Source organism: Nylanderia fulva, unplaced genomic scaffold (assembly GCF_048542155.1).
Source record: "Nylanderia fulva isolate GAGA-0341 unplaced genomic scaffold, ASM4854215v1 Scaffold2, whole genome shotgun sequence".
In the NCBI taxonomy this organism is placed as follows: domain Eukaryota; kingdom Metazoa; phylum Arthropoda; class Insecta; order Hymenoptera; family Formicidae; genus Nylanderia; species Nylanderia fulva.
The window spans coordinates 8563729-8588009 of record NW_028190263.1 but is presented as its reverse complement, the minus strand read 5'-3'; the positions used below and the strand labels follow the sequence as shown (position 1 = coordinate 8588009).

The window sequence follows — 24281 nt, the reverse complement described above, 5'->3', positions numbered from 1 at the left end:
GATACACGACCAACTATCGATTAACGCATTAACCGAATTCTTTGCAGGGGCCAGGCCACGTTCTGTCCGCCCACGTGTGTACATATTTAGAGATTTGGTGTTTTATTCTTCTCTCGCACACAACGGGTGTCGAGTGTCGACTCATTCCGGGATACCCGGATCATCCTGTCATGGTCATAAGGCCCATTTCTCCTCCTCGCTCGCCAATCGCTGTCTTTTTCGGGGGCTCCTGACATAGTGTGAGTATTTATGACGCGATATATACGTTGCGACATCGCACGATTTTCACGATGATAATGAATATTATCACGATATGGGAACACGTTTTTTGTCAATTTATTCGGCCCTCGAGAAATATGTTTCTCGTTAAAATCGAAATTGATATATATCTAATCTTTCTCGCATAGATGAGTATGATCCTAGAGACAGGTGGAATTAATAAAGTAAACTTTTCTACGCGCTTTCTTTCATTTGCTTAAATTCTTTGATCAATTCAGTATATATCCAGTCTCTTGATTGAAATATTTTAAATTAATAAAGTTAGACATTTTATTATCATGTAAATAAAGGTTTGTATAATAATATATGTGTGTAGATATATATATATATATCAATGTTGCATAATTATTTTTTCCTTTTTTCCAATTATTATTATATACATTAATATTAAAACATTATATTTATTGAATGTAAACAGTTATTTTGTCCATTATATATATTAAAATTATTATTATTTATCTGTGGCACTACATCTCGCTATATTTACAACAAAAAAAGAGAAAGAATAAGGAACGATTCGCGCAAAGCATCTTGCACTTATAAAATGCACTTTTGGGAGATGCACGCAAGTATAGAGTGTATTAATAAGTAGGCGCCGCGTTTTAGCGCATATATATCTATTATAAATATCCGAGATTGAGAGAAACGATCTTTCCTTCCACAGGAATGTCGACGTAGGAATAATTTTCATCTCTTATTGCTGATTGATGAAAAAAGAAAGTGTTTCTTGATGAAGTGCGTTTCAGGAATTCGCATAGATAACAAGCGCCTCTTATTTTGATTATGAATAATATCCTTAGTCTTTTTATTTTAACAAAATTCTTTCTCTTTTTATTTACCTATGTATTTCTTATTAATTTTATCCTTAAAAAAACTATTATATTTAATAATACAATTTTTGTCTGATAAAAAAAATAATAATACATTTTGAATTTTAGCATTTATGACATCCCGCAAAAAAATGCATTCGGGATGGGTGACTTAATTCGATGCGCGGTCAGGAGGAATAAAAAATTGGCGCGGATGGACGACGAAGGAGTCAATGTAATATGTTGACCAGCGTAGGATACCGAAGGACAGTGGCGATCCGCGTACCAAAATGGTAGGGGGGTACTGGCCAGATCACCGGAGGATGGTATAAGAGAAGAAGGGATACGAAACCAGCGCCAGTTATATTGACTTTCTTTTAAGCGACACGCGCGTTACACACTCCACGCGGGAGGATACATATTAAGTAAGTACACGCACTTGGTTTATTTATCGAGCGCGCGCGCACAATGAATACGAGAGTACGAGTACTCATATTTGCGCGTCACACTTATTCGCGCACCTTTCAAGCTGCACAATCATGGTGATACTCGAAACCAGTAACATTTCGACAAGTTCGATATTGGATGCTGTGTAGATGCCAAGAAATATACGCATATATACATATATATATATATATATATATTGCGATTTTAATTTCTGCGAGTGAATAAAGATCACTCTTTCGTGTGTTTGTTGTGCTCAAATCTGTGATATCTGATCTGCGACAAATATATTTATTTTTTTTTAACTAATTTACAACGCTTCTCAGCACAATATGAAAAATATTTGAAAGATAACAGAGAGAATTTTCTCTTAGATTTTATCCTAAAAATTATGATAATCGCGGGACAATATGGTATTGGAAGAAAATAAAAATATTAATATCTATACTACAAGATGTAAAATATGTCCGATTAATTTTACTATGTGCATATTAATATTTTTTATCGTGGTAAATATTAATCAGAGAAACTTATAAAATTCTTCTAATGTCATATATATTGTTCCATAATTACTATGATTTTCAGTGTAAATTCTAAAAAAAATTCTCTCCTTGTATCGATTATTGAATAAAGTTTTTATATGTTAGATAGATTTATAAATATTTGTCTATATAATCTATATACAAATATCACTTTTATTTTTTTAAAAAGATTGCTAGAGAATCTCTCTTAAAGAAGATTTAAAAGATCAAATCGTAAAAAGTGTATATAATAACTTGAAAAACTTGGCTTTTTTTTATATAATCCGAATTTTTAATTCATGAAATGTTATTCAAAATCTATAAAGTTCTACATTCCTGGGAAATTTGTTTAATATTGCAAGATTAGAGCGACAGAAAAATCGCTCGCTCACGATATTCGTGGACCCTCAAAATTAATGTCAGAATGTAGGACATTAGAGTTGTATAATGCTAAATATTCGCCGCTTCCTTTCTCCGGTCGCATGATGTTTTCGAAAGACGAAAGACAGGAGACCCTTCGTGTAAAAGAGATGAATTACAATTAAACTTATAGCTTACACGCGGTGATTATCCAATTAATCAACAATCTTTTCTCGAATATATTGCATGCAATAATCGTATACTCGGCCGTAAAAAAGGACATCGAGATTAATGCGTTTCATCAATAAAAATTAATAACCACCGTGAGCAACAGAGCAAAAATATCTTTAAAAAAAAAAATAATGCTGTTTCTTTTAAAATTTTTGTAAAATTTGAAAAGAAACGAAAAGAACTAGAATTTTTTTCGGGCGCGCAAATTTTCTTAAATAAATTATTCCAATAAAAATTTTACGAGCTAATAACCGTGTTAATTAATCCGTGTCCAAATTGCCAAAAAGCTCTTACAATTTCATAGATAATTTCGACGAATAATATGAATAATAAAATATCGATAAATTTTCGCGTTTTTCAAACCTTTTGTGATTTATTCGCCGATTTGTTATCTACGATGTAGGAGGGAATTGTTTATTTATGTCGCTTGTCTGTTTTCTTTCTTCCCTCGTGGTAAAAATAATTTAATCTCGATGCAAAAAGCACGCGCCAGATTTATGGGAGAGTATAAGAAAGATCTCTCTCGTAGAGAGGTTGTATACGAAACCCATTTCAAGGGTCTGTTCCTTCTTTCCATTCTCTGCATCTTTTATGCTTCCGTCCGCCTGAATTATTTCAAGATGCTAATCCTGAATATGCTAATGACTAACAATAAAATCTAAAATCCGTTTGTGAACGATTATATCCTCTGTGTGATATAGGTTCTCTAATTTATAAATAAACCCCAAGCAGGCGAATACGTATGCATAAATTAAACGAAATAAACGTAGGGTGGCACTCGCTTGAGGCCTTGAATCCTTAATCCGGGAAACCTTTGAATCATTTGTGCGCGCTACTAATTTCTTGTATTATAGACCATCATCTTTGTCATGTCGTAATTTACCATTTTTTTATTTCGCGTCTGTGGGCCGATTGTTCTCGCAGGCGGATTAGGTAATTCCCGCGATTCTCTCGCGAAGATTCTCTCGCGTGAGCGCGTATACATATAATAAATAATAAACTCGCTGCTCGTCGACAAGTTACGAAAAATCGCTTCTATGTATTTTTGTGTGAAATTTAATTCATTTTAGATCTCTCATATCCTTCTCTTTCCTAAGAATTTAAGAAATGTATACATAATACTTCATGAAATATGAAAAATACATATTGTCTTTAGTTTCAAGCATAAATGTGTATGAGATGGACGATACATATTTAAACAAAATTTTGCATAAAAGAGATCTCGAAATTCTTAAAGATAGCTTGAATATAGTTTAGAAAGTTTATTAATTCGATTAAAGTTTATTTTTATTTTCTTTTATATTCTACATTTTTCAATTAAGTCTCAATTTTTGATGAAAAAAGATCAATTCCAAGTTTAACGAAGAATACTTTCACGATTTAAAATAATTTATTGAATATTATTCTGCATATAAATAAAAATGAGATCTTGTAAAATACTATCTTGTAGAACTGGATCTTTATCTGTAACCTTTAAACGAGTAGAATAATAATATTGATTCACAAAGTACATCGAATCTCGCTGCACGCTAATTTTTAATTAAAAAAAAAGAAGTCGAATAAAAATACGTCGATGATTTTTCGATTAATAAATCTAAATATATAAGATTGTAAAAAAAAACACGAGGTGACCTTGTAAAAATAATTAAACTACAATTTGGAAACGACATTTTTGCACAACGTGGCAATCATAGATTTAATTAAATACACTACGAACATGTTATGACGCAATTATGCGATTTAAGTCAAACAAACAACTACAAATAAAAGAGCAATCCATGTGTTTGTCGAAGATTTTGCAACGTTCATTTTTCTTCATAGTTGAATAAAATTAATAATTTTCTACGTTCTGAAAAGAATTAACATAATCTTTACTGAAGTATCAATTCAAATATCGTGATAAAAAAATGGCATCATTTATTTTGTTATTGAGTAAAATTAATTTTTATTTAAAGATGAAGGAGAGAGAAGATTTGTGACTATTTTATGTTGCATATTTTATAACGTTTCTTTAAATATATATACACATATATACATATTAAACAAATGTATAAACGTATATAGATAATATTCAATTTAAAGAAGTGCAGACAGAAAATCACATTTTTCTAGCTTTTAAATGCAAATACTTAATTCGGAATCATAAAGGTTTTTTGTTCGTCACGATAATAAAAATATTGGTTGCTATAGTGATTGTTAATTTCGCTTTTTTTCTCAAGTCTTGCAATATTTCATAACAGAATCTGAAATGTAGATTTGAAAAATAAATTCTGCGATGCGCGAAAAATATTTTGTGTTGTGATTGCATGCATGATTTATATATTTATTTATTAATATATTTTTTGCATCTCTCTTAATAATGAGTAAATTTAATATTTTACAAAAGATATGCCACTCACAATTCTGGCTATAAATACATCCGCATAACAGATATATGACGTGTCTTATAATAATGATCGAATCGCTTTATACGCTACATTATTTCGTAATAAGACATTATTTCGTAATAAGATGGTATTTTTTTCTCAAAAATTTCAACTTTTTTGTTCAGCTTCCTCGTGTCCATCACGATCGAGAATGTATCTCGCTCGTATTATGGTAATAATGACATATCGTTAATATATATGTCATAAAATTTACATTTTAGACTCGTAGACACGTTGCATGTTGCGATTCGTCTCCTTCCGCATATGGAGAAAGGCGTCGTCTATTTTACGAGATACGAGTTTGACCATTAATATATCAATGTGTTTTGCAATCCGCGAACTTGCGCTACCGGAAATCGAGCGGGATCGTGAAAAAGTCGAGGTTGAGTGATCGGAGGACGTCCAGATGATGTACCTTTGATTCGCCAAGATGCGCAAACTTCTCTACCTTGGAAATTCATTAATTGTAAGCCTAAGTCGTTGCTCGCGCGGTCAGTGGCAACGACTCTTCAAGGTCGAAGTCATTTCTTCCTCGAAGATATCATTAATCGTACTCGTGGGAAAGTACAAACGAGAAAACGAGCCGAGGAACATTCATTCGCGCCCTTCGGCGAGGTCCACAATGTTGCTTTCTCCACTTCGCGTATATGAATCCACACGCGCAATTAGTCAGCTATTACCTCTTGCGTATCTTAGTCGATCTCAAAGCGCCATTCTTACGTCAGCTTACAGACGTCGGGCTATATTTTATACGGATTATCTTTTTATCTCGTCCCAAGAGAGGAAGCGTCTTCGTTGCTGCGATTAGCCGCGTCGCTTCCGAAAAGATCTCTTTTAAGATAGTATCAATTTGACAACTTTGATTTCTCTCCTTTGTATCTTTCATATTTTTATTTATCTTTAACTTCTTTTTTTTTTGTTTGTCGGTACAGAGCCCAGATATCACCATGTTCAAAATTGGTGCATAAGACGTTATTAAGAAATCTTATGATATGATATCCCAAAGACATATATCTTAAAAACATCTATCTGGGAGTCGTCCGTGTGTCATACATAGAAACTAGATCGACAAAATTAATGTGGAATTAAATTTTTTTAGGAAACATATTTCTTATGCAATTTTTATAGCGGGATAATGAAGAAATTTTGTTAGTAAATCTCGAGATTTATGAAAATATGTATACATGATACTTGTATCATTAATAAAAGATTAATCAATTAATTCGCGCGTATCATAAGTAGTATTTGCAAATTCAAAAGGGGTCAATGGCGACTCGATTTCAATAATAAATGCAATTACCGATTTCTTTCGCAAGAGCGACAGGACGAAAACGTTTTCGTTGAAATATTCGCGTGTTTATTTTACGACGCACAGGTCGTCCTACCACGATCTACGCGTCACCTTTGGCCGACACGGACCCCCATTTCTCGCAATGTCGCAATGTCTTCGGATCATGAATAGAATCCATGTCACGGGGATATATATATACGTAAAAGGTTAATGCGTGAAAATACAAGCTGTGGCGAAAACGCGAGAACAGATATTCATATTTAAATTTCCGATGGCGATTTTAAGGTCAAGCCAGTTACAGTTTAGCCGTTCGATCAACGAAAGGAAGAGATACATCTGGAAATATTCTGGATTTTTTGCCTTTCTATTCGCATATGTTGAGAATTTTATCGCATTTCTCCTTCTCTCGGGACTTCCTCAATAATTAAAGGTACTCGAGATTTGATTACAGAATCTCATTCGTATTTTCTACTCGATCAGTTACACGTGTCAAACGTATGTACGTGTCTAGATTGTGTAAAAGTTTCCTGTTAATATTCTCAATTCGTCCATTTATATCGTACACAATTGCAAATAATTATTTGCAAAATTATCAAGAGAAATGCTTGCCAGGAAGATATTAAAAAATATTGAATATAAAAAGTGAGATACTTATTAATTTAAAAAATGCATATTTTATGCATTATATGTTATTACATGTAAATTAATTTTTAAAATTTTTTTATTCCAAAAGTTATATGTGTATTTATATTTTTTCCAAATATTAATATGTCCAACAAAATGGTACACATTTCTTGACAGTTTAATTTTCTAACAAATCGTTCAATAAAATATGCATGAGTAATTTCGTAATAAATCATTATGAAAGATTTCATCTATACAGAGAGAGAGAGAAGCTTAGATAGAATCTTAACTAAATTGATCTTTATTATCACAATCTAGACTAGAGAATCAGATCCCATTGCATCATCATCGCGAGAATACACGTATGAGTACGAGAAGATATTAGCACAACAGTGAAAGTGTCGATTAAAAATAAGATTGATGTCGACTGTTTTTTTTTCGGCATTAATCTATTCAAACAACTCGCAGATTAACTGCTTTTAATTGACATAGCGATAGTCATTTAAAAACTCGTAGACTCTTATATTAACTCACTCATAGTTGAAAAGTGCGTAGTTCTTATTCTTCTTAGAAAAACAATATTTCTAGCCAGAGAAAATTTTCTCTTAGAATTTATCTTTATCTTTAGATTATAAATATTAATATCTAGTACAATAAGATATAAAATATGTTCGATTAATTTTACTATGTACATATTAATATTTTTGATCGTGGTAAATATTAATCGGAGAAACTCTTATAAAAAATTCGTCCAATATCTCCATATTTTCAGGGTAAATTCTAAGAGAAAATTCTCTCCGTGTTTTATAATTCTGGTAATGTCGCGAAAGTTAAAAGTTAAATTGACGCGAGCAGTCGGATATAAAATTACGAACGTTACATCTGTCAAGTACATATCGAGAGTGAAATGAAATGACGAAAGTGTATCTCCTGAAAGTTATGCGAGGTCGACGGGACTGTTAGGCCTCGGTTATTCGCGCTTCTAGAGCGAGGAATCTCGGACCTTTGAACTCTCCGTTTACGGTTTATGTAATCCTGGCAAACTCGGCGTCGTCATCGGACATAGTGTCACGAATGCGTTCGATATTTCATAAGTATCCAGCATATCGTAAAGGAGGAAAGGGAGATTTCTCGCGTCGAAACGTGGGGATATAATTGAGCCGGATGGACGGATCGACGCGGCCATCCTTGATTGCTTTCTCGTTTTACGTTTTGCGGGTGGATCGGGGCCGGTGACGGGGATTGGTCCATAGCCGAATCGTGGAATGCAAATAACTGGCGAAAGTTAACTTAATTACGAGGTCGATTGGCATTTATCGAGTGAAAAGCTAGAAGGTCGATTAAGATATAATCCCACCCGCATTACGATATATTTTTTTTTCAATAAATTATTGTCATTTATTATTCCTAAAATCACACAACTTTAAACCATTTTTTCAAGCTTGCAAACTCCGAGTAGAGTTTTATCAACAAGTGTAATTATATATAATTATATATAATTGAGTTAGAATAATGTATATATTTATTGCTCTCGAGAAAAAATATTCAACTATTCATTTATAGATAGAATTAATCACACAACTTTAAATCATTTTTAAAATCTTGCAAACTCCGACTAGAGTTTTATTAACGAGTGTAATTATATATAATTGAACTAAATTTATTAAATATTAAAAGTTTTGGCTCGTATGGAATTTAACAAATTGATAAAAGATAAACTAAAGGCCAACTTAAACGAGCTACATTCATTCAAAATGTCAAACAAAATTTATTATTACGAATGTTTGATGTGTTTCTATTCGTAATAATAAATTTTATTTGCCATCCTGAATTAATGTAGCTCGTTTAAGTTTATCTTTTATCAATATATATATATAATTGAGTTAGAATAATGTGTATCTTTATTATTGCTCTCCAGATAAAAGTGTTCAACTATTCATTTATAGATAGAATTATTTCAAAATAAATCTTTCACAAAAGAGACATCTTATACAAATATGTGTAAGGTAAATCCGTCGAAATTAATTAAAAACGGAAGTGAAAAATATTGCTTTACATATTTCTATACTCTTTCTACTCTATATAATTTTTATACTTTTTATTGATTAATTTTTAATATAATATATTATTTATAATTTTATAATTTGTTCTCTAATTTTTAATATTAAGAATAGCTGCATTAATATTAAGGCCTCGAAATAAGTAATCTCCTTGGTTGGAGAGAAAAAGGGAAGCATATCTGTTATTACAAGATGGGCTACAATGGGAACGCTATCACGATCCTGATAATCGCCCACGACGCACGCAAAAGCCAGGGAATTTCATAATTCACGCGCACGGCGGATGACATCAGAGAGGAGGCAGTTTATTATTTAGCGACCTTGCTCCTTTCTATGTAGATCGGGTCTGAAAAAATGAAACGGCGCCTTATTGCCGGTCCCACGCGCGTGAGCTCCGGCCCAAAACTTTCCCAAAAGTAAAATGCATACCGCGGTCGGCGAGAGTAATAGGAGGTCAAATTCTCCGGCACGTGAGAGAGAGAGATAGAAAGAGAGGAGAACGTTCGAATTTCCGGGAAGTGTGATGCCTGCCCGACTTTTAATTTCTCTCCTTCGCGGCGATCGGCGATGTCGTCGTCTTTCGACGGACGGATCGGTCTCGTGCACTTATTCCTGCGGATCGTCGTCGATCTCACAAGCGAAGGGAACCGTGAGTTCTTTCGGCGACAGACCTTACGGTGTAATGACGATATCAAAAAATGCTAAATGTACATTACGTAATGGTGCCGTTAAAAAGATCTCATTAAAATCATGCAGTCGTAAAGAGGCATGCAATTATAATCGGATTGAATTATGAATCTAATTAGAATATATTAAATATGTAAGAGTAAGAATTCATAATTAATCCAGTTACAAAAGTTGACTTTCATTTTGATTTCTTCGTTTATTTTCATGTAAAAATATCGGTTTTATATAGCCTTTTAAATCAGCAAAATCTTGACAGTTATCACTCCGATGTGATTATTCGAATGAAAAATTGTATTGGATATCTAAGTATTTCCATAAAAGAGAAGTAAAGAAGATGAAAGTACGTTTAATCACTTTTTTCTTCGCGCATTTTGCATTTTAATCACGCGAATCTGATCGCGTAACTGTCATAAATTTCATCTCTACAAGAGGCTGCGACGTGTGAGATCGAAGGATAACGCCTTTAAAAAACGGCCACCTCGCTATCAGACGTATATTTTGGAAAGTTAGATCGATGAATGCTATAGGATTGCTTCTTTTTTTTTTTTTACAGAAGTATACGTATATGTATGTACGACCTAGAATTCAAGCGACCCAAAAACATCATGTTTGTTAATATCATAGACTAGTCATTGGACAGGGAAATTGAGCAAAAAAAAATACACAATCGATTTCGCTGTAACATTGATTTGAACAAAATACTTGACGTAACGAGGAACTATAGCTTCATTAGACGCTCATTTATTAGTTGCTACAAAAATATCGTTTTATTCGAAAATTGATTGATGAAGCGCTATGTAAGCCAAGTATCAAGTGTGTTACGCTGACATTTCACCGGATAGATCGAAAGGCTCGATATAAGAAAGGTCTTGAATACAGTATTTTCAAAATTATTTTTTCCTCGAGAGAGATTCTAGTTCGAGAGTCTAACAGTATGAATAATTATAAATTCCTTTTTTTTATTTCAACTTTTTTATTTTCTACTAGTGTCAATAAGATTCAGATGTATTTTTTACGGTAAAATAGAAGATGAGGTAACATAATGACATCATATATAATAATTAAATATTCAAAAAATAAATCACAAATAATTTTAATATAGATAATGTTAGAATTGCATGCATAGTATTAAAATTTAGTTACGTAGCAAAAGTTGAAATACATCAGAACTTGTTTAAATTTATTTGTTTATTAAACAAATAAATTCAACGATACATAGATCGAAGAGATAAAAATATTTATTTCTATAATTAAAACTGAAAAAAATTTATATTTCAATATAAAATTGATGTTAATACTTTAAAGTAGAATCGCGCTCTTTAAACGTTTGCATATATATTCTTTTGTGTCGCACTCCTATTTTACAATCTATATTATCAAAATCTTTCATACATCTCAATAGCCGAATTCGGCTGTTAATTATGTGATCGTCTTAATTATGTATAGCGAGATGTCGTATCGGTGAAAGTACTTATTGATTGACAAATCGAAAGTAAGTTTCTACTTGGCAGCTATTCGGCCATCGATTGGAGTTATTAATGAGGACGTGAATATTTAAGTATTTACGATGTATATGCATATTACACCCGCATTACAAAAACGTCCGACAAACTGCGTCAAAATGGACAAATTATTTATGCGTCTTCGTGTCGCAAGAGAAAGAGAGCGTGAGAGCAAGAGGCAGAGAGAAGAAGAAAAGGAAAGAGGCGAATTTTCTATGGTTCGTTTCTGTGTCGTAGTATAAACGAAGACGAGATGATTCGAGAGAGCGCGAACCCGGATCTCAATTTCGATGAATTTCGGCTCCAGATTCGAATTATTAGGATGCGCCGCGCCAAATCACGCGCGAGTTCGATGTATCGAAGTTTGATTTGTGCGCGATACTCGAGTAATCTGCGTAATTCAATGAAGGAGAAAGTAGTAACATTAATGTATAAACGTGAAAGTGTGCGTACGAGCCGGGAGGACACATTTGCAAAATAATATTTTGACGGTCCGACTGGCGCTTATCCGTGGAAATCGAACGCACCGTGAATTTTCGGCGTTTCTCGATACACGTATACTACCTCTCGCACTCGCACTTTCTCCCGCCGCTCGGCGCTGTTAATCCTTCCCTTCGCAATTGCTGTTATTATTTTTATTCGCCGCTTTAACAGCCGCTAAAGTAATATAGTACGCAAACTTCGAAAGTGGAAAGTACAAAATCTTTTACAAAGTTCGTCGCGACTGCGAATGCCTGTATTATTTTTTCGCATGTATGTGCAAAAATAATCAAAATCCTCGTAGACGCTGAAAAAATCTCATATTTTTACATTAACCAAATCAATACAAATATATAATACTTGATATTTCTTCCTCGCTGTAATTTTTATAATATACTTGGTTGATTAAATTATAACCAACACGTTTATGAAAAATGAAATTTATAATTACTAAAATCATATCAATACTGTGTTAATTTACATTAAATAACATTTCTAATAAAAAATTTCATGTTTACGTTTTGTCGTTATGTAGAATATTGTTTAGTCGTTAATATGACTAAACTGCCTCTTGTTTTTTAGAAATATTGGTATATGTAAAATTGATTTTTCTCGTGAAATGTTTTATGCATTATTAAACACTATTACAGTTTAATTGAACAGCTCATTTATTAATAGAAAGTGGAAAAAAATAGTAAATAAAAACTACGATTTAAATTTTTTTTTAAATTAATGTAATTTTGATAGATTAAAAATTTTTTATTTCATTCAAATCAATATTTAGCAATTGTTTCGCGCAGAAAACATATTTATCTCTTACGACTTACGATTGTAGCTCTGGAAGCTGTGTTCTTGAGAATTGATTGCGGATGAAAAATTATCGCGTAAATTTGACAGGCGTATCAAATTGAAGTTTTTACGGTATAATTTTAGACATGAATAGAGCGTGTAATTTGCACGCGCGCTCGTTATTCTTACAAAACATTTACGCTGAATTGCGAAGCAAGTTTTTAGTTAGATCATCGGAGACTAAATACGGGAAATCCGTAATGCGTTCATCACGTTCGTCTCTCTCTTTCTCTTTCTCTCGAGACTCGAATTCCATAAAGATTTTTGCGATGACACGCACGTATGACTCATAAAATTTGACCGCAACAAGATATATGTATTCAATAGTTCAGACATTATTTTATTATGAATATATTAATCGATTGTCATCCATTACACATATTTCGTTATATATTTCTTCGTGTTACGTTTGACATGACAATAATTTTTCATAATTGATTAATTAATATAATTAATTATTAATATTAATTATTATTATTATTATTTATCATTATTATAAATTGATGATTGATTCGATTTATTTAATTTTTTTAACGACTGTATATAGAGTTAATGTATAAAGAGTTAAGAGAATTAAATTTAAATGAATTGTCAATACTGCTGTTATGCTGATTTCGTCTGATTACATAAAAGCTGAATTGATATAGTATATGACACTTGATTTAAATTAGAATAGAAGCGTAATCGCAAATCATCAGCGGTAATGCCAGTGGAATTTCGCAAATATCGGAATACAGTTCTGTCTTTCACGCCCGCGTTTGCCAACGGTGGCCCTGACCTGACCTAATCGAGCGAGATGACATCATTGATAGAAGGATGTGTTAGCACTTACACTGGCGCCCGAACAAATAAGCGTTGATTTTTTTATATAATATATGTATATTCGAGCAGCTGAATAATTTTCATATAAAATGCTCAAACAATAAAAATCACACAATCCTTGAACGCGATTATTCCATCGATAGAGAATAACGAAACGAAACGAAAGTGTTCCCATTTACACGCCTCGCTATCGATATCTGCCATTCCACGCGCTTATGCAATATTGGAGGAAACATATAAGGTGTATCAAAAATCATATCTTATTTTTGAATCACTTAGAACTACCATTTGAATAATCAATTTGAGATGTCGCATTATGTTGCGTCTGAGGTAGGTATGGTCTGCACATATTGCGAGATATTGAGATAACATCAACACGATATTTAGATTATATGTTAAGATTATATATAAGTATGTGTGTAAATTTACATGTCGCAAAATGCTAATCTTACAGCTTATATCAGTTATTAACTATCAATAGAGATATAGAGAGAAAGAAAGAGAGAGAGGTGGTTTTTTGATTTAAAAAAACCTGAAATATCAAATGGTATTCCAAAAAGAAACCATGACATTTAAATGATTTAAATTATTTTTTTTACAAGAACATGTGAGCCCGCAATCTTTTTATATCGAACATTAACCGTGTAATCGCATATGCAAAGGAAAAAAGAAAAGAAAAACGTAACACGTGTATAAATTTTTATCTTATTAGCGTCGCGCCAAAGATGCAGATGCACTATGAATGAATTATATTCCTACGCACAAAAATAATGCAACTCTCAACCTTATTCCACACGTCATCCACGTCATCCACGCGTATGCAATTTTATAACTATAATCCCCCGTCGTTCTGTTCCTCCGCATATCGTATAATAGTTGCTAAAACAGGTAAATAACAGGAGGTGTAATAAAATTATAATAAAATATCCTTTAAACACAATTTTATATCGTCACATTCTTAAAATGATTCACCGAATATACCATGTGTGTTAAAAAAAGCAAGCAAAAGTTTACACAACTTTTATATAGCATTTTATACGATTCGAGATATTTTAGAAAAACCGGTCTGCCGGTCACTGCCGGTATGCAAAAATCTTTTCTTTTTTTTTTCTTCTCGTATAGGTATATTGTGCGATTCGCACAATGACATCAACTGATGTTGATGGAATGGATGGAATCTTATTTATTGGCCATCCAGACATAGAAATCGCGTCATAGAAATCGAAATAATGAATTCGTTTAATGCATTAGTTTTCTTCCTACAGATTTTCACGATGAGGCCACGGCTAGAAATGCTACTATTTATAGTAGCGTTAGCTACGCATACACGTGGACTCCCCTACGGAGCCTTATTGCCACCTGAACTGCAGACACGTCAGTATATACGCAATTGCAGAATTTATGTAACACGTATTTTTTGTCGAGAGAAGGGAGTTTTGCATTCTCTCTATAGAAATTTTGTATTTTAATTTAATGATTTAATTATATTAAATTTTTTATATGTCAGAAATACTTTAGTTAAGCGACATTTCAGAAGATCAAATCGCCTGGTATGACAATGGTGCTTCCCAAATTCAACAAAACAGCGTGTTTCCTAGTTATGTAGAAAACATTGTTCCGCAACAGACTGGTCAAACGCAATTTAATTTGGATCAATCTCAGCAAAGTAAGGCTCTATTTTGAAACATGTTGAATTATTTTACGTAATTTTATAATGAGAAATTAAAACGTATCTTATTATTATATAATGTCGTTGCGAAGCAGACACATTTAAAGGATACGAAGCGCATAGACCATCGGAATCGCAGAAGCAATACAATCCCGAATATGTGTATCAGTCTTCCGATCAATCCTATCCCAATGCTGTAGATGGTTTCACTGTCAGTTGCAGCGGTCAAAATCAAATCTGTGTAGCCAAAAGCTTGTGCATCGACGGATACGTGCATCCCTTGAAACAAGGCTTTATTCGGCCAGGACAAGTGAGACCATTTCATTCATCATTATTCCTTACACGACTGAACTAAAATACAGTTTACACTTCATGATTTAACAATTCATGTATGTAACGTTTTACACGTATGTATGTAGGTGCAAGAGTGCAAGTTGAGCCGTGAAACGTGTTGTACCGTGCGATACGATTTAAATAGCTCGCCGTACGGCAATCAAATTAATACGGTGCTAAAACCTCCTAACCAATATCCAGAACCAAGTCTGGAGAACGATCAGAGATACGTCCCGTACGGAGAAAATAATCAAGCGGATGTTGCTGAATTGAAGCCCGCGGAAAATAATGCGGAATTGCAGACCGCGCAAAACGATAAACACGTGATCGAATCTACTAATCCGATTCATCTCAGCAATACACCGACTGAAGAGGATCCGATTGATTACAATCAAATACCTGCCGATACAAATCAACAGGAACAATACCAAACAGGTATGCAACAATTTATCAGTTATCCTTTATATCATATTATAATTTTCTGTCAAAATTATAAAAATAATGTATATAACAATTCAAAGAACGCGTTATGTATATTTATTTGTATATTAATTATAATTTGTGTATGAATTAATATTGCAGGCGATGCTAGTGCTGGCGAGCCAGTTTTTCCTCCACTCAGGCCAGCTCCTACGAGCTCCAATTCTGCGGTCTTCCAGTTTCCGGTTCAAGCCGGATGCGCGGCTGCCTTACTCTGCGTAGAAGAGCAGTACTGTACGTTGGAAGGAGTAATTAGCCAACAACCAGTCACGCTTACCAGCAAACAACTTTTACGACGTGTTCCATTAAGCGTAAGATATGGATTGCTAAAAGAAAAATATTTTAACTGTCAATGATGATTAAAAGCACTCTTTCGAAATTAATTGTATTCTTTACTGATGATGGAAATTTTGTCCACTGGCGCAATAAAAATATACGAAACAAAGAAAAATAAATAAAAGTTTAAGAAATAAAATTTGTCTCGTAATAAAACAGATCGTTCATTTTGCAGAGCTGCAGAAATTCCGAGACCGGAGTGGTCGGCAAGTGTTGCCGCGACCCGAATTACGTGGATCCGTGGCCGACGGGTAATCTACCAGCCAATTATACCGGTGGCTTCGACGAGCAGGGCTTTCCATCGTTTCTGAACATTGCGAAGGTAACACCAAAGAAGCCGGTTACACCATTACCTATCAAGACTACTCCTAAGCCACCGCCGCCGCCGCCGCCCGATTCACGAGCAACAGCAACCCACGAACGTTGTGCCTCTGGAGCCAGACTTTTCTGACTTGATACCGCAACGTGTGATACCAATTTCTACCCAGGTTCCTATAATCCCGATTAGTACTCCCACGCCCTTCATCAAGAATCCATACGACCCCGTTTCAACCGATCAGCGTATCATTCCCTTCGTGCCGCAATTGCCGAATAATCCATGCGGAGTGAGAAATTATGTAAGTATTCGAAATAATCTGCAAAAGTAATTTTGTTACAAGTATTTGTGGATTATAACATTTGAAAACTGAAGAGTCCAGCGCTACTTATATAAATGCTAATATTACGAAAGGATATATATATATTTATATCAGTAACTTGAGAAATTGTATTTTGATATGCTAAAAGGAGCAACGTCCAGCCGGCTTCAGGATAACCGATGCGGCTTTCGGTGAGATCCCGTGGCAAGCGATGGTTCTGTGGTCGGAAGAACGTAAGATCTTGTGTTCCGGCGCGCTGGTATCTCCGGATGTCGTTCTCACAGCTGCCAGTTGCGTAAATAGGTAAAACTCACTTCTAGACAATTTGCAACAAAGCTCAGAGAATTAAATTTTAATTTATAATTTATCCATATATATTATGCACAGCATTTTTTATACATTAAAGATGTGCATCCTGATTCTTCAAAAGTTATTTTTATTACATGATATATATATATAAAGTTATAAATAAAATCAAGTGTCTCTCTATCTCTTTAAATCCGATGTCGTCAATTAGGTAATATTAAAAAAAAAAGAAAACTTGTGATTAAAAATATTTGAATTACATTCAGATTTGCACCCAACGAATTATCCGTGAAACTCGGAGAATGGAAATTGGGTTACGAACTTGCATACGAGGAACCACTCCCGTTCGAAATTATCCCAGTACGAACGATCAAGTATCATCCTGGATTCGTGCAAGGATTCTCCAGCAATGATACTGCCGTGTTACTCCTGGAACATCCCACGACTTTTAATTTACACATCAATACGTTGTGCCTTCCTGACGATTATCAAGTGCAAGAACCATCGCAATGCATAGTGACGGGATGGGGCAAGTCAATATTACAAGGTACATGTGTTTACGTTTCTATCGTTCGAGAGGATCTCTTTAGAGATTTACTTAGCAGATGAGGAGACAGACAAGTACATATACAAATGCAATATGAATTTAGCGCATTACGCTGGAGCCATCATGCACATGGTTGACGTGGATCTTCTGTCGCGCGATGTTTGTCAAAATCGCGTTTTGGGCGCAGAATCTCACATCAATATCGCGCATAACGTAATCTGTGGTAAAGCACATAACGACAATAACATGTGTCAAGCCGATATCGGAGCTCCGTTAGCTTGCTACGATGGCAAGGGAGCATATCATATTGCCGGAATTTACAGTCAAGACACTGGATGCTTACCTACAAACCAGGTATGTATGATTTATCACTCCCAATTAAGACAATTTTTCTTTTGCCGCGATTACGAGGTAATAATTTCACGTGCAAATTAATTTCAAACTATAATTCGCACACGCATACGCATATATTTATAAATAATTAAATTTCCATTTTTTGAAGATTATTCGAATTATGTTGAATTATAATTTTTTGTTATAATAGAGATAATATAATAGAAGTTAGGAAAAATCATATCACTTTTTACATAGACAATAAAAAAAATCATCGTTTCTTCTTGAACGCATTTATGCATGAACAATTTTATTTCCATTTTTTACATGTTATAATCCTATTATCTTTACGCAGAGTTTTATGAATTTTTTATATATCTCTTAGGTGGCGACATTTTCTCCAATTGACGTTACCTGGCTGAAACAGATAATGTCAGAACCTAATGTAGAAACCGCACCATCCAATATCGATGATGGTTACGACTATCGAAAGAGTAACTTACCAGCGGGAAATGAATATCTGCCGCCAGTATAAAAACTACAAATGCAGTATATATTTATACTGTTATGTAACATATTTTTTTAATACTCATGAATGTTAAAACGGACAACAGACGCATTCATATAATCGAATTAACGTAATGCTGCCGAAAATAATTAGTGGTTTTAATAGATTGTATGCTAAGTCGTGAGAGAGAAAAAAAAGGGCGTTACAATTATCGGAAATAATTAGAAATAATGAATAGCGTTATATTACGTTGCCGATATATTCAAAGTATGCTAAAATATTTTATGCTACATTTTTGGATATTATTATTCGAAATTATTATTATTAATCTTACAAAACTCCTATATAATAATAAATACTTACTGCTAGAATTGTTTCGCATAATAAACTCAATATGAGTAAAATCAAATTATTATTCAGTATCGGAATAAGACAGATCAGAGCAATTGTATGACAATAAAAATAAATACATAAACTCCTAGATTTTAGACGCAAACGTATTTATTTACCTGATGCAATGCAAAAATTTTATACATATATAAGAAAATCGTATAAATGATAAAATTAAGTCATATGAAAATTTGTCGGAAAAATTTATATTACATCAATAAATATTTGTTAAGAAAAATATTAAAAGAATTATTACAATTAATTTATTAATAAATTAATAATTTTATTAATTTATTAATAAAAGATACACACCTTTTTAATTTGTATTCCTGAACAACGTTTCTATTAGTAGTTATATAATTGCTTTTTAAGCGTATAAATTGCCAGTAAATAAAAAAAAACAAATAATTGTTTTTATTTTCGGATTAACATATTTATTTTTCTTTTGAAATGTAATATCAGTGTATTATAATCAAAATAAGACAAATCAATATTACAAGGTATGTGTATTCACATTTTTTCTGTGTCAAAAAATTTTTTTATTTAAAATATCTATAATTAGTAAAATCAAAAATATAAATGTAAATATAATAAATTTGTTATATTATACGCTCTGATACTGTTATGCCTTATCATGACATCATGCTGCCAAAATTATACCATTTGGATACAAAAACCAAGATTCAAATTATTAAACACATTGTACGAGTTAAATCAATGTTAAATTGATTTTTCCACGGAATATGCTATCACATCTACGCTATTGATTGTTAAAATTTAAAGTCAAGATTTTTTGGTGCTTGTTTGTAAATCAAATATATATGATTTATGATTGTTACAGAAAACCAGAGAAGAGAAAAATTATCATAATTTTATAAAAAATAAAATTATTCTTTATTCGTCCTTCATTATTCGACAGTGTATTTATTAAAAATATAACTGTTGTCTTTTAAAATGCATAATATGTATTAAATAAAGAACAATAAATGCGTCTATTTAAACTTAATGTGATTAATTCCTTTTCTTTGAATATAATGAACTGTGATTATTTCCACTCATTTTCAACAATAAACGCACTATGAATATTACTACGATGATAATAATTATTATACAAAATAGAAGAAAGATAAGCACGTCGATGAGATATAATTGAAACCAGGTCAAATCCATTGCGGGCGATCGTAAAGCATCACTGCCATGTTTAATTATATATTCAGTCCAATAAATGGCAGTGTCAAGTGCGTTCATCGGTCGATCGAGGAATTTTTCAGACAGATTTCGAGCAGATTCTCTGAAACAAAGAAATTCCGAAAAATGTACAATTTAATAACAAGTAAAACATTTATAACAACTTAAAAATAATTATGAATTATATATTGCGTGTATACACCTGCAAATGCATAAATATACATATATTCTTTCTCCTCTTCGTCTGTATAAACAATTTATATTGAATTTTATTAAATGAAAAAGATTGGGATAGTATATGCACACCTGTATATAGGATCCCATAAGACTGCGTTTAAGGCCGCGTCCATGTCTTTTTCCGTCATTTTATGAAGATCTAATTTCACGGCACTGTTTCTGGCAACGACTACATCAATATTTATAAATTGATCGGCAAAGAGTGGTATACCGATCATTGGGACGCCGTATGTTATCGCTTCCTGCGTGCCCATGAGTCCGCCATGTGTGATGAAGGCTCTTATCTTAGGATGCTCTATGACAACATGTTGTATTACTTACATGTTGGACAATTTTATATTTTCTACAAAATAATCTCCCTTACTCATTATTGTAATCTGCGGCATCCAAGATGACGTGTAAACATTTTTGGGTAAACCGGGTGGCAATTTCTCCGGTCTCGGTACCTTCATTAAAACGCGCACGGGTGCTATTTTGCCTAAGGAAGCGTACATTATATTCAGAAATTCACGAGGAAACGTCTCGATCATTACCATCGAGCCGAAAGTGAAATAGACGAAACCGTCTTTGCCATCGTTTATCCACTTCTCCAAATCCTGCGAAAAAAATTATTGACGCGAAATTAATTGATGTATGCGTACGTACATATTTGTTCTTTACGCTATACTTTTACATTATTATTTATATCGCATGAATAATAATAAAAATAGAAAAACGAGATAATATTCTCTATCACTTAAGTTTATCTCAACTCATATGTTATCAGTAACTTTTCTTCTTTCGAAACATTGATGACAAGTCAACAGGTTGATCCTTGAAGTTCCATTTTTCGAAATGTACAAATATAAAAACTGTGTGAAAGAATTCACATTTCACTCGTCCTTTAATGCGTTTTTTTAAATGAAATATTAATTGTTTAATATTCCCTTAATATTTCCCTTTAATATTTTCCCGAACGATATCGTGCGATTGTGTGTCACATGGATAAAGTGGAAACGATTCTTCTCTAACGATATAGAGCGAAAGAACCGACTTACAGGTTGCAACGTTAAGCCTTCATCCTGGACATGCAGTCCCCCTACGTCCACGGCGGCAGGTGTCATTGGTTGGATCCCATGTAGAGAGATGTTGGAATTGATGAGGATCAACGCCACCTTGGACTCCAGTTCCCGTACACCCGGCATGTCAGGTCCAAAGTTCTTTCTTATTATCTCATTTTGCGCTCTCGTGAAATAATTGAAGTACAACGTATTATATAGCGTGTGCACCATATTGTATAAACGTTGCCAGAAATTCATGGGACTAGCGAGTCTTACACAATTGTTCGGGACGAAAGCCAAACTTTCTGGTTGAGCGATTATTGATGGTAGCCATGGATATAACGTCGCTGAACTGACTCCGATCAGAGGGATGTTCCACAAGTGCGCGAAGATTCCGAAACAGTGAGCACCAAAGAGCTAATATAAGATACACATCTTAAAAACTTTCTGTCTTAAAACATAAAAACATTTATTATATACAAAATATATAAGGCAACTTGCGATCAAAGATTTAATAATCGATAGTTTTCAATATATTACATAATATTGTCATATCAGTAGTGATCATCTTTATCATATATCAATCGTTTGACATGTAATATAATGATTACAGCAATTGAGAGATAAAATAAAAGAATTCACTTTTTACACCTCGGGAATATGTGATTGACTATTGATTAAGAAAATAATTAGTTTAAACAAAATGATTTCTACGCAGAAACATAACAATTTTTAGAACTATATTTTTATAAATATTGTATATCCACATACATCATCTTCAAAAGAGAAGCGAAGTATCCAAAACTCCTACCTCTTCGCGTAATAGTGCAGTCTCGTAATTTTTTCGAGGTCATACTTGCGAAATTGACAACAAGGGGTAGACGTATGCACATAACATTTAGTTCGCTTTAGTATAGTTAGTCTTTCTTTTTTTCTAACTATCTATCCCGCAGTATCGTGTGGGGCAAATTATTTATTATATATTCGAAACGTTCTCGAGTTTCGTGATTTGAGTTTCGACTCTTCACGATTTGACAGAGATATACGTTCACACGAAGATAGGTTTCTATTATGTACATCATAGAAATTTGATAAATTAAAATGATGTACACAATAAAAATTCGGGAATTAAATTATGTAGCCTATGATAGCTAACATTTTTCTAAAGAATACTTGTGTATGCGTTATTTTATCTTTAAATTTTAGATATTAATATATTTTATTATCCTTTTTTATTTATATCCTATTATAATCAACCATAAAGTAAATTAATTTTTGTCATATTTGATTATATCTTATTATATTGTAAAAAATAAAACTAATTAATACCACCGATGAGATAATAGTATCTTTTCCGATGTTAATACTAAATCTAATCTAATCTAATCATAAAAATATTTTTACTTTTATTAATTGTTATCCAATCTTCGTATTTTTCGTTATTTTTGAACCGATTTCTGTTTACATTATTTCTCATAATAAAAAAGAAACCACAATTACAAATTACAATAAGTAATCGCACATAATAATAGTTTATATCTTATTTAGTTTTAGAAATAATTTTTTTTCAGCAAGCGACACAGACAGTGTTACATAGAGAATCATATTAAAATTAAATCGATGTGTGATTGAAAGAAATTTTTCACTTTTCTGGTTTTTACTGTAGAAAAAGTTACACAATAATTGATATACCCTGTATGTGTACATAAATAAATAACCTATATATACATTTTAGACGCATTTACAATATTACAGATACGTATGAAATACATAATTATCGGTATTAAACATGTATTTAATACATAATTTATATGTGTTACTATGTATCTGCTATATAGCAACATTTCAAATTTTTATGTATCTGAAATCTAAAATACCGTACGGGAATAGAATATAGTACTAAAAAAAATTATATTTTTTGAGAGAAAAAAATTAAAAAGTAGACATTTATATATTCTTTTTGATGTTAATAAAAAGACTTTTACTTATGTATATGAATTGAAGAAAGGAATATATACGGACACTGTATATCACGTACTTCCATAAATACCGCATCATAAGGTGGATCTTTCGGTGGATTACGCGTCAGCTCTTGTATCGCCGGATTTTCTAAATACATGCAAACATCATTGCCTGCCATTATTGAAATAGCATGTACTGGATTCGTGCTCAACACAACTTGCATGACTTCGTACGACACATTGTTTATTAATGTCATAGGCGGTGCAAGCTTCACAATATCGTTGTAATTCGGATAAGGTTTTTTTAATGGAAAGGGACTGATTACGTCGACCTGATGACCCTTCCTAGCCAAACCCTTCATCAATTGTTCGAACATAATAAAGTGGCTTTTACTGTGATAGGGGAAAAGCCCGAGCAAACGATATCCATGACATGTCGATAAGCAGAACAACCAAAGAAATATGACTTTTAACATCTGCATTTTTCACTCACTCACAATTCGGTGTGAACACTTGAAATATCAGAAATAATTGATGGTATGAACTGTTTTCTTGGGAAAAAATTTCTATTGAAATTTGAAATTATTCGGATTCTATTTTATTATATTTTATTTAATTATTTATTTAAACAATAATTTTATAGTTCCGTAATTAAAAATTTAATTATATTTTAAACACTCTTTTAATAAATAAATTGATTATTATTCTATGCAGTATATTTTTAATGTGCAATAATACACATCTACTAACTTGCTGAACACATATTATAAGACTGATATTGAGTTCAAGGAAACGCTATTTAGCGCTGACAGCATCATTATGTCTCTGTTACTCGCTAAAAGTGAAACAAGTGTGGAGCACGCTCATAGCACTAAAAGCGCGCCCCCTGAACCCAGCCATTAAATACGAATAATCATCTATATTTATATA

At 32.7% G+C, this 24281-nt stretch overlaps 2 protein-coding genes across 2 annotated transcripts; one reads left to right on the top strand and one right to left on the bottom strand.

Moving 5' to 3' along the window:
- The first annotated feature begins 50 nt into the window (after window positions 1-50).
- Window positions 51-19931, top strand: scaf (inactive serine protease scarface). The gene is given in 13 exon segments (XM_029310535.2): window positions 51-239; window positions 1218-1513; window positions 14651-14759; window positions 14920-15051; window positions 15150-15364; window positions 15474-15822; window positions 15970-16178; window positions 16379-16594; window positions 16596-16820; window positions 16990-17144; window positions 17414-17694; window positions 17798-18048; window positions 18413-19931. Coding segments are annotated over 11 exon segments (2283 nt in total). The 5' UTR covers window positions 51-239; window positions 1218-1513; window positions 14651-14659; the 3' UTR covers window positions 18563-19931.
- LOC146723441 (UDP-glucosyltransferase 2-like) lies at window positions 19415-24232 on the bottom strand. The gene is made up of 5 exons (XM_085482187.1): window positions 23429-24232; window positions 21388-21807; window positions 20715-20946; window positions 20420-20645; window positions 19415-20216 (listed from the first exon to the last, which is right to left on the bottom strand). Exons 1-5 carry the CDS (start codon window positions 23831-23833, stop codon window positions 19937-19939), a joined length of 1563 nt encoding a protein of 520 aa, XP_085338313.1. The 5' UTR covers window positions 23834-24232; the 3' UTR covers window positions 19415-19936.
- Window positions 24233-24281: the final 49 nt, after the last annotated feature.

Coding starts and splice junctions, on each gene's coding strand:
- LOC146723441 (XM_085482187.1), bottom strand. CDS start 23,833: ATGCAGATGTTAAAAGTCATATTTCTTTGGTTGTTCTGCTTATCGACA. Junction 21,808..23,428: donor ATGATGCGGTATTTATGGAA/GTACGTGATATA, acceptor ATCTTATATTAG/CTCTTTGGTGCTCACTGTTT. Junction 20,646..20,714: donor GCCGCAGATTACAATAATGA/GTAAGGGAGATT, acceptor ATGTTGTCATAG/AGCATCCTAAGATAAGAGCC.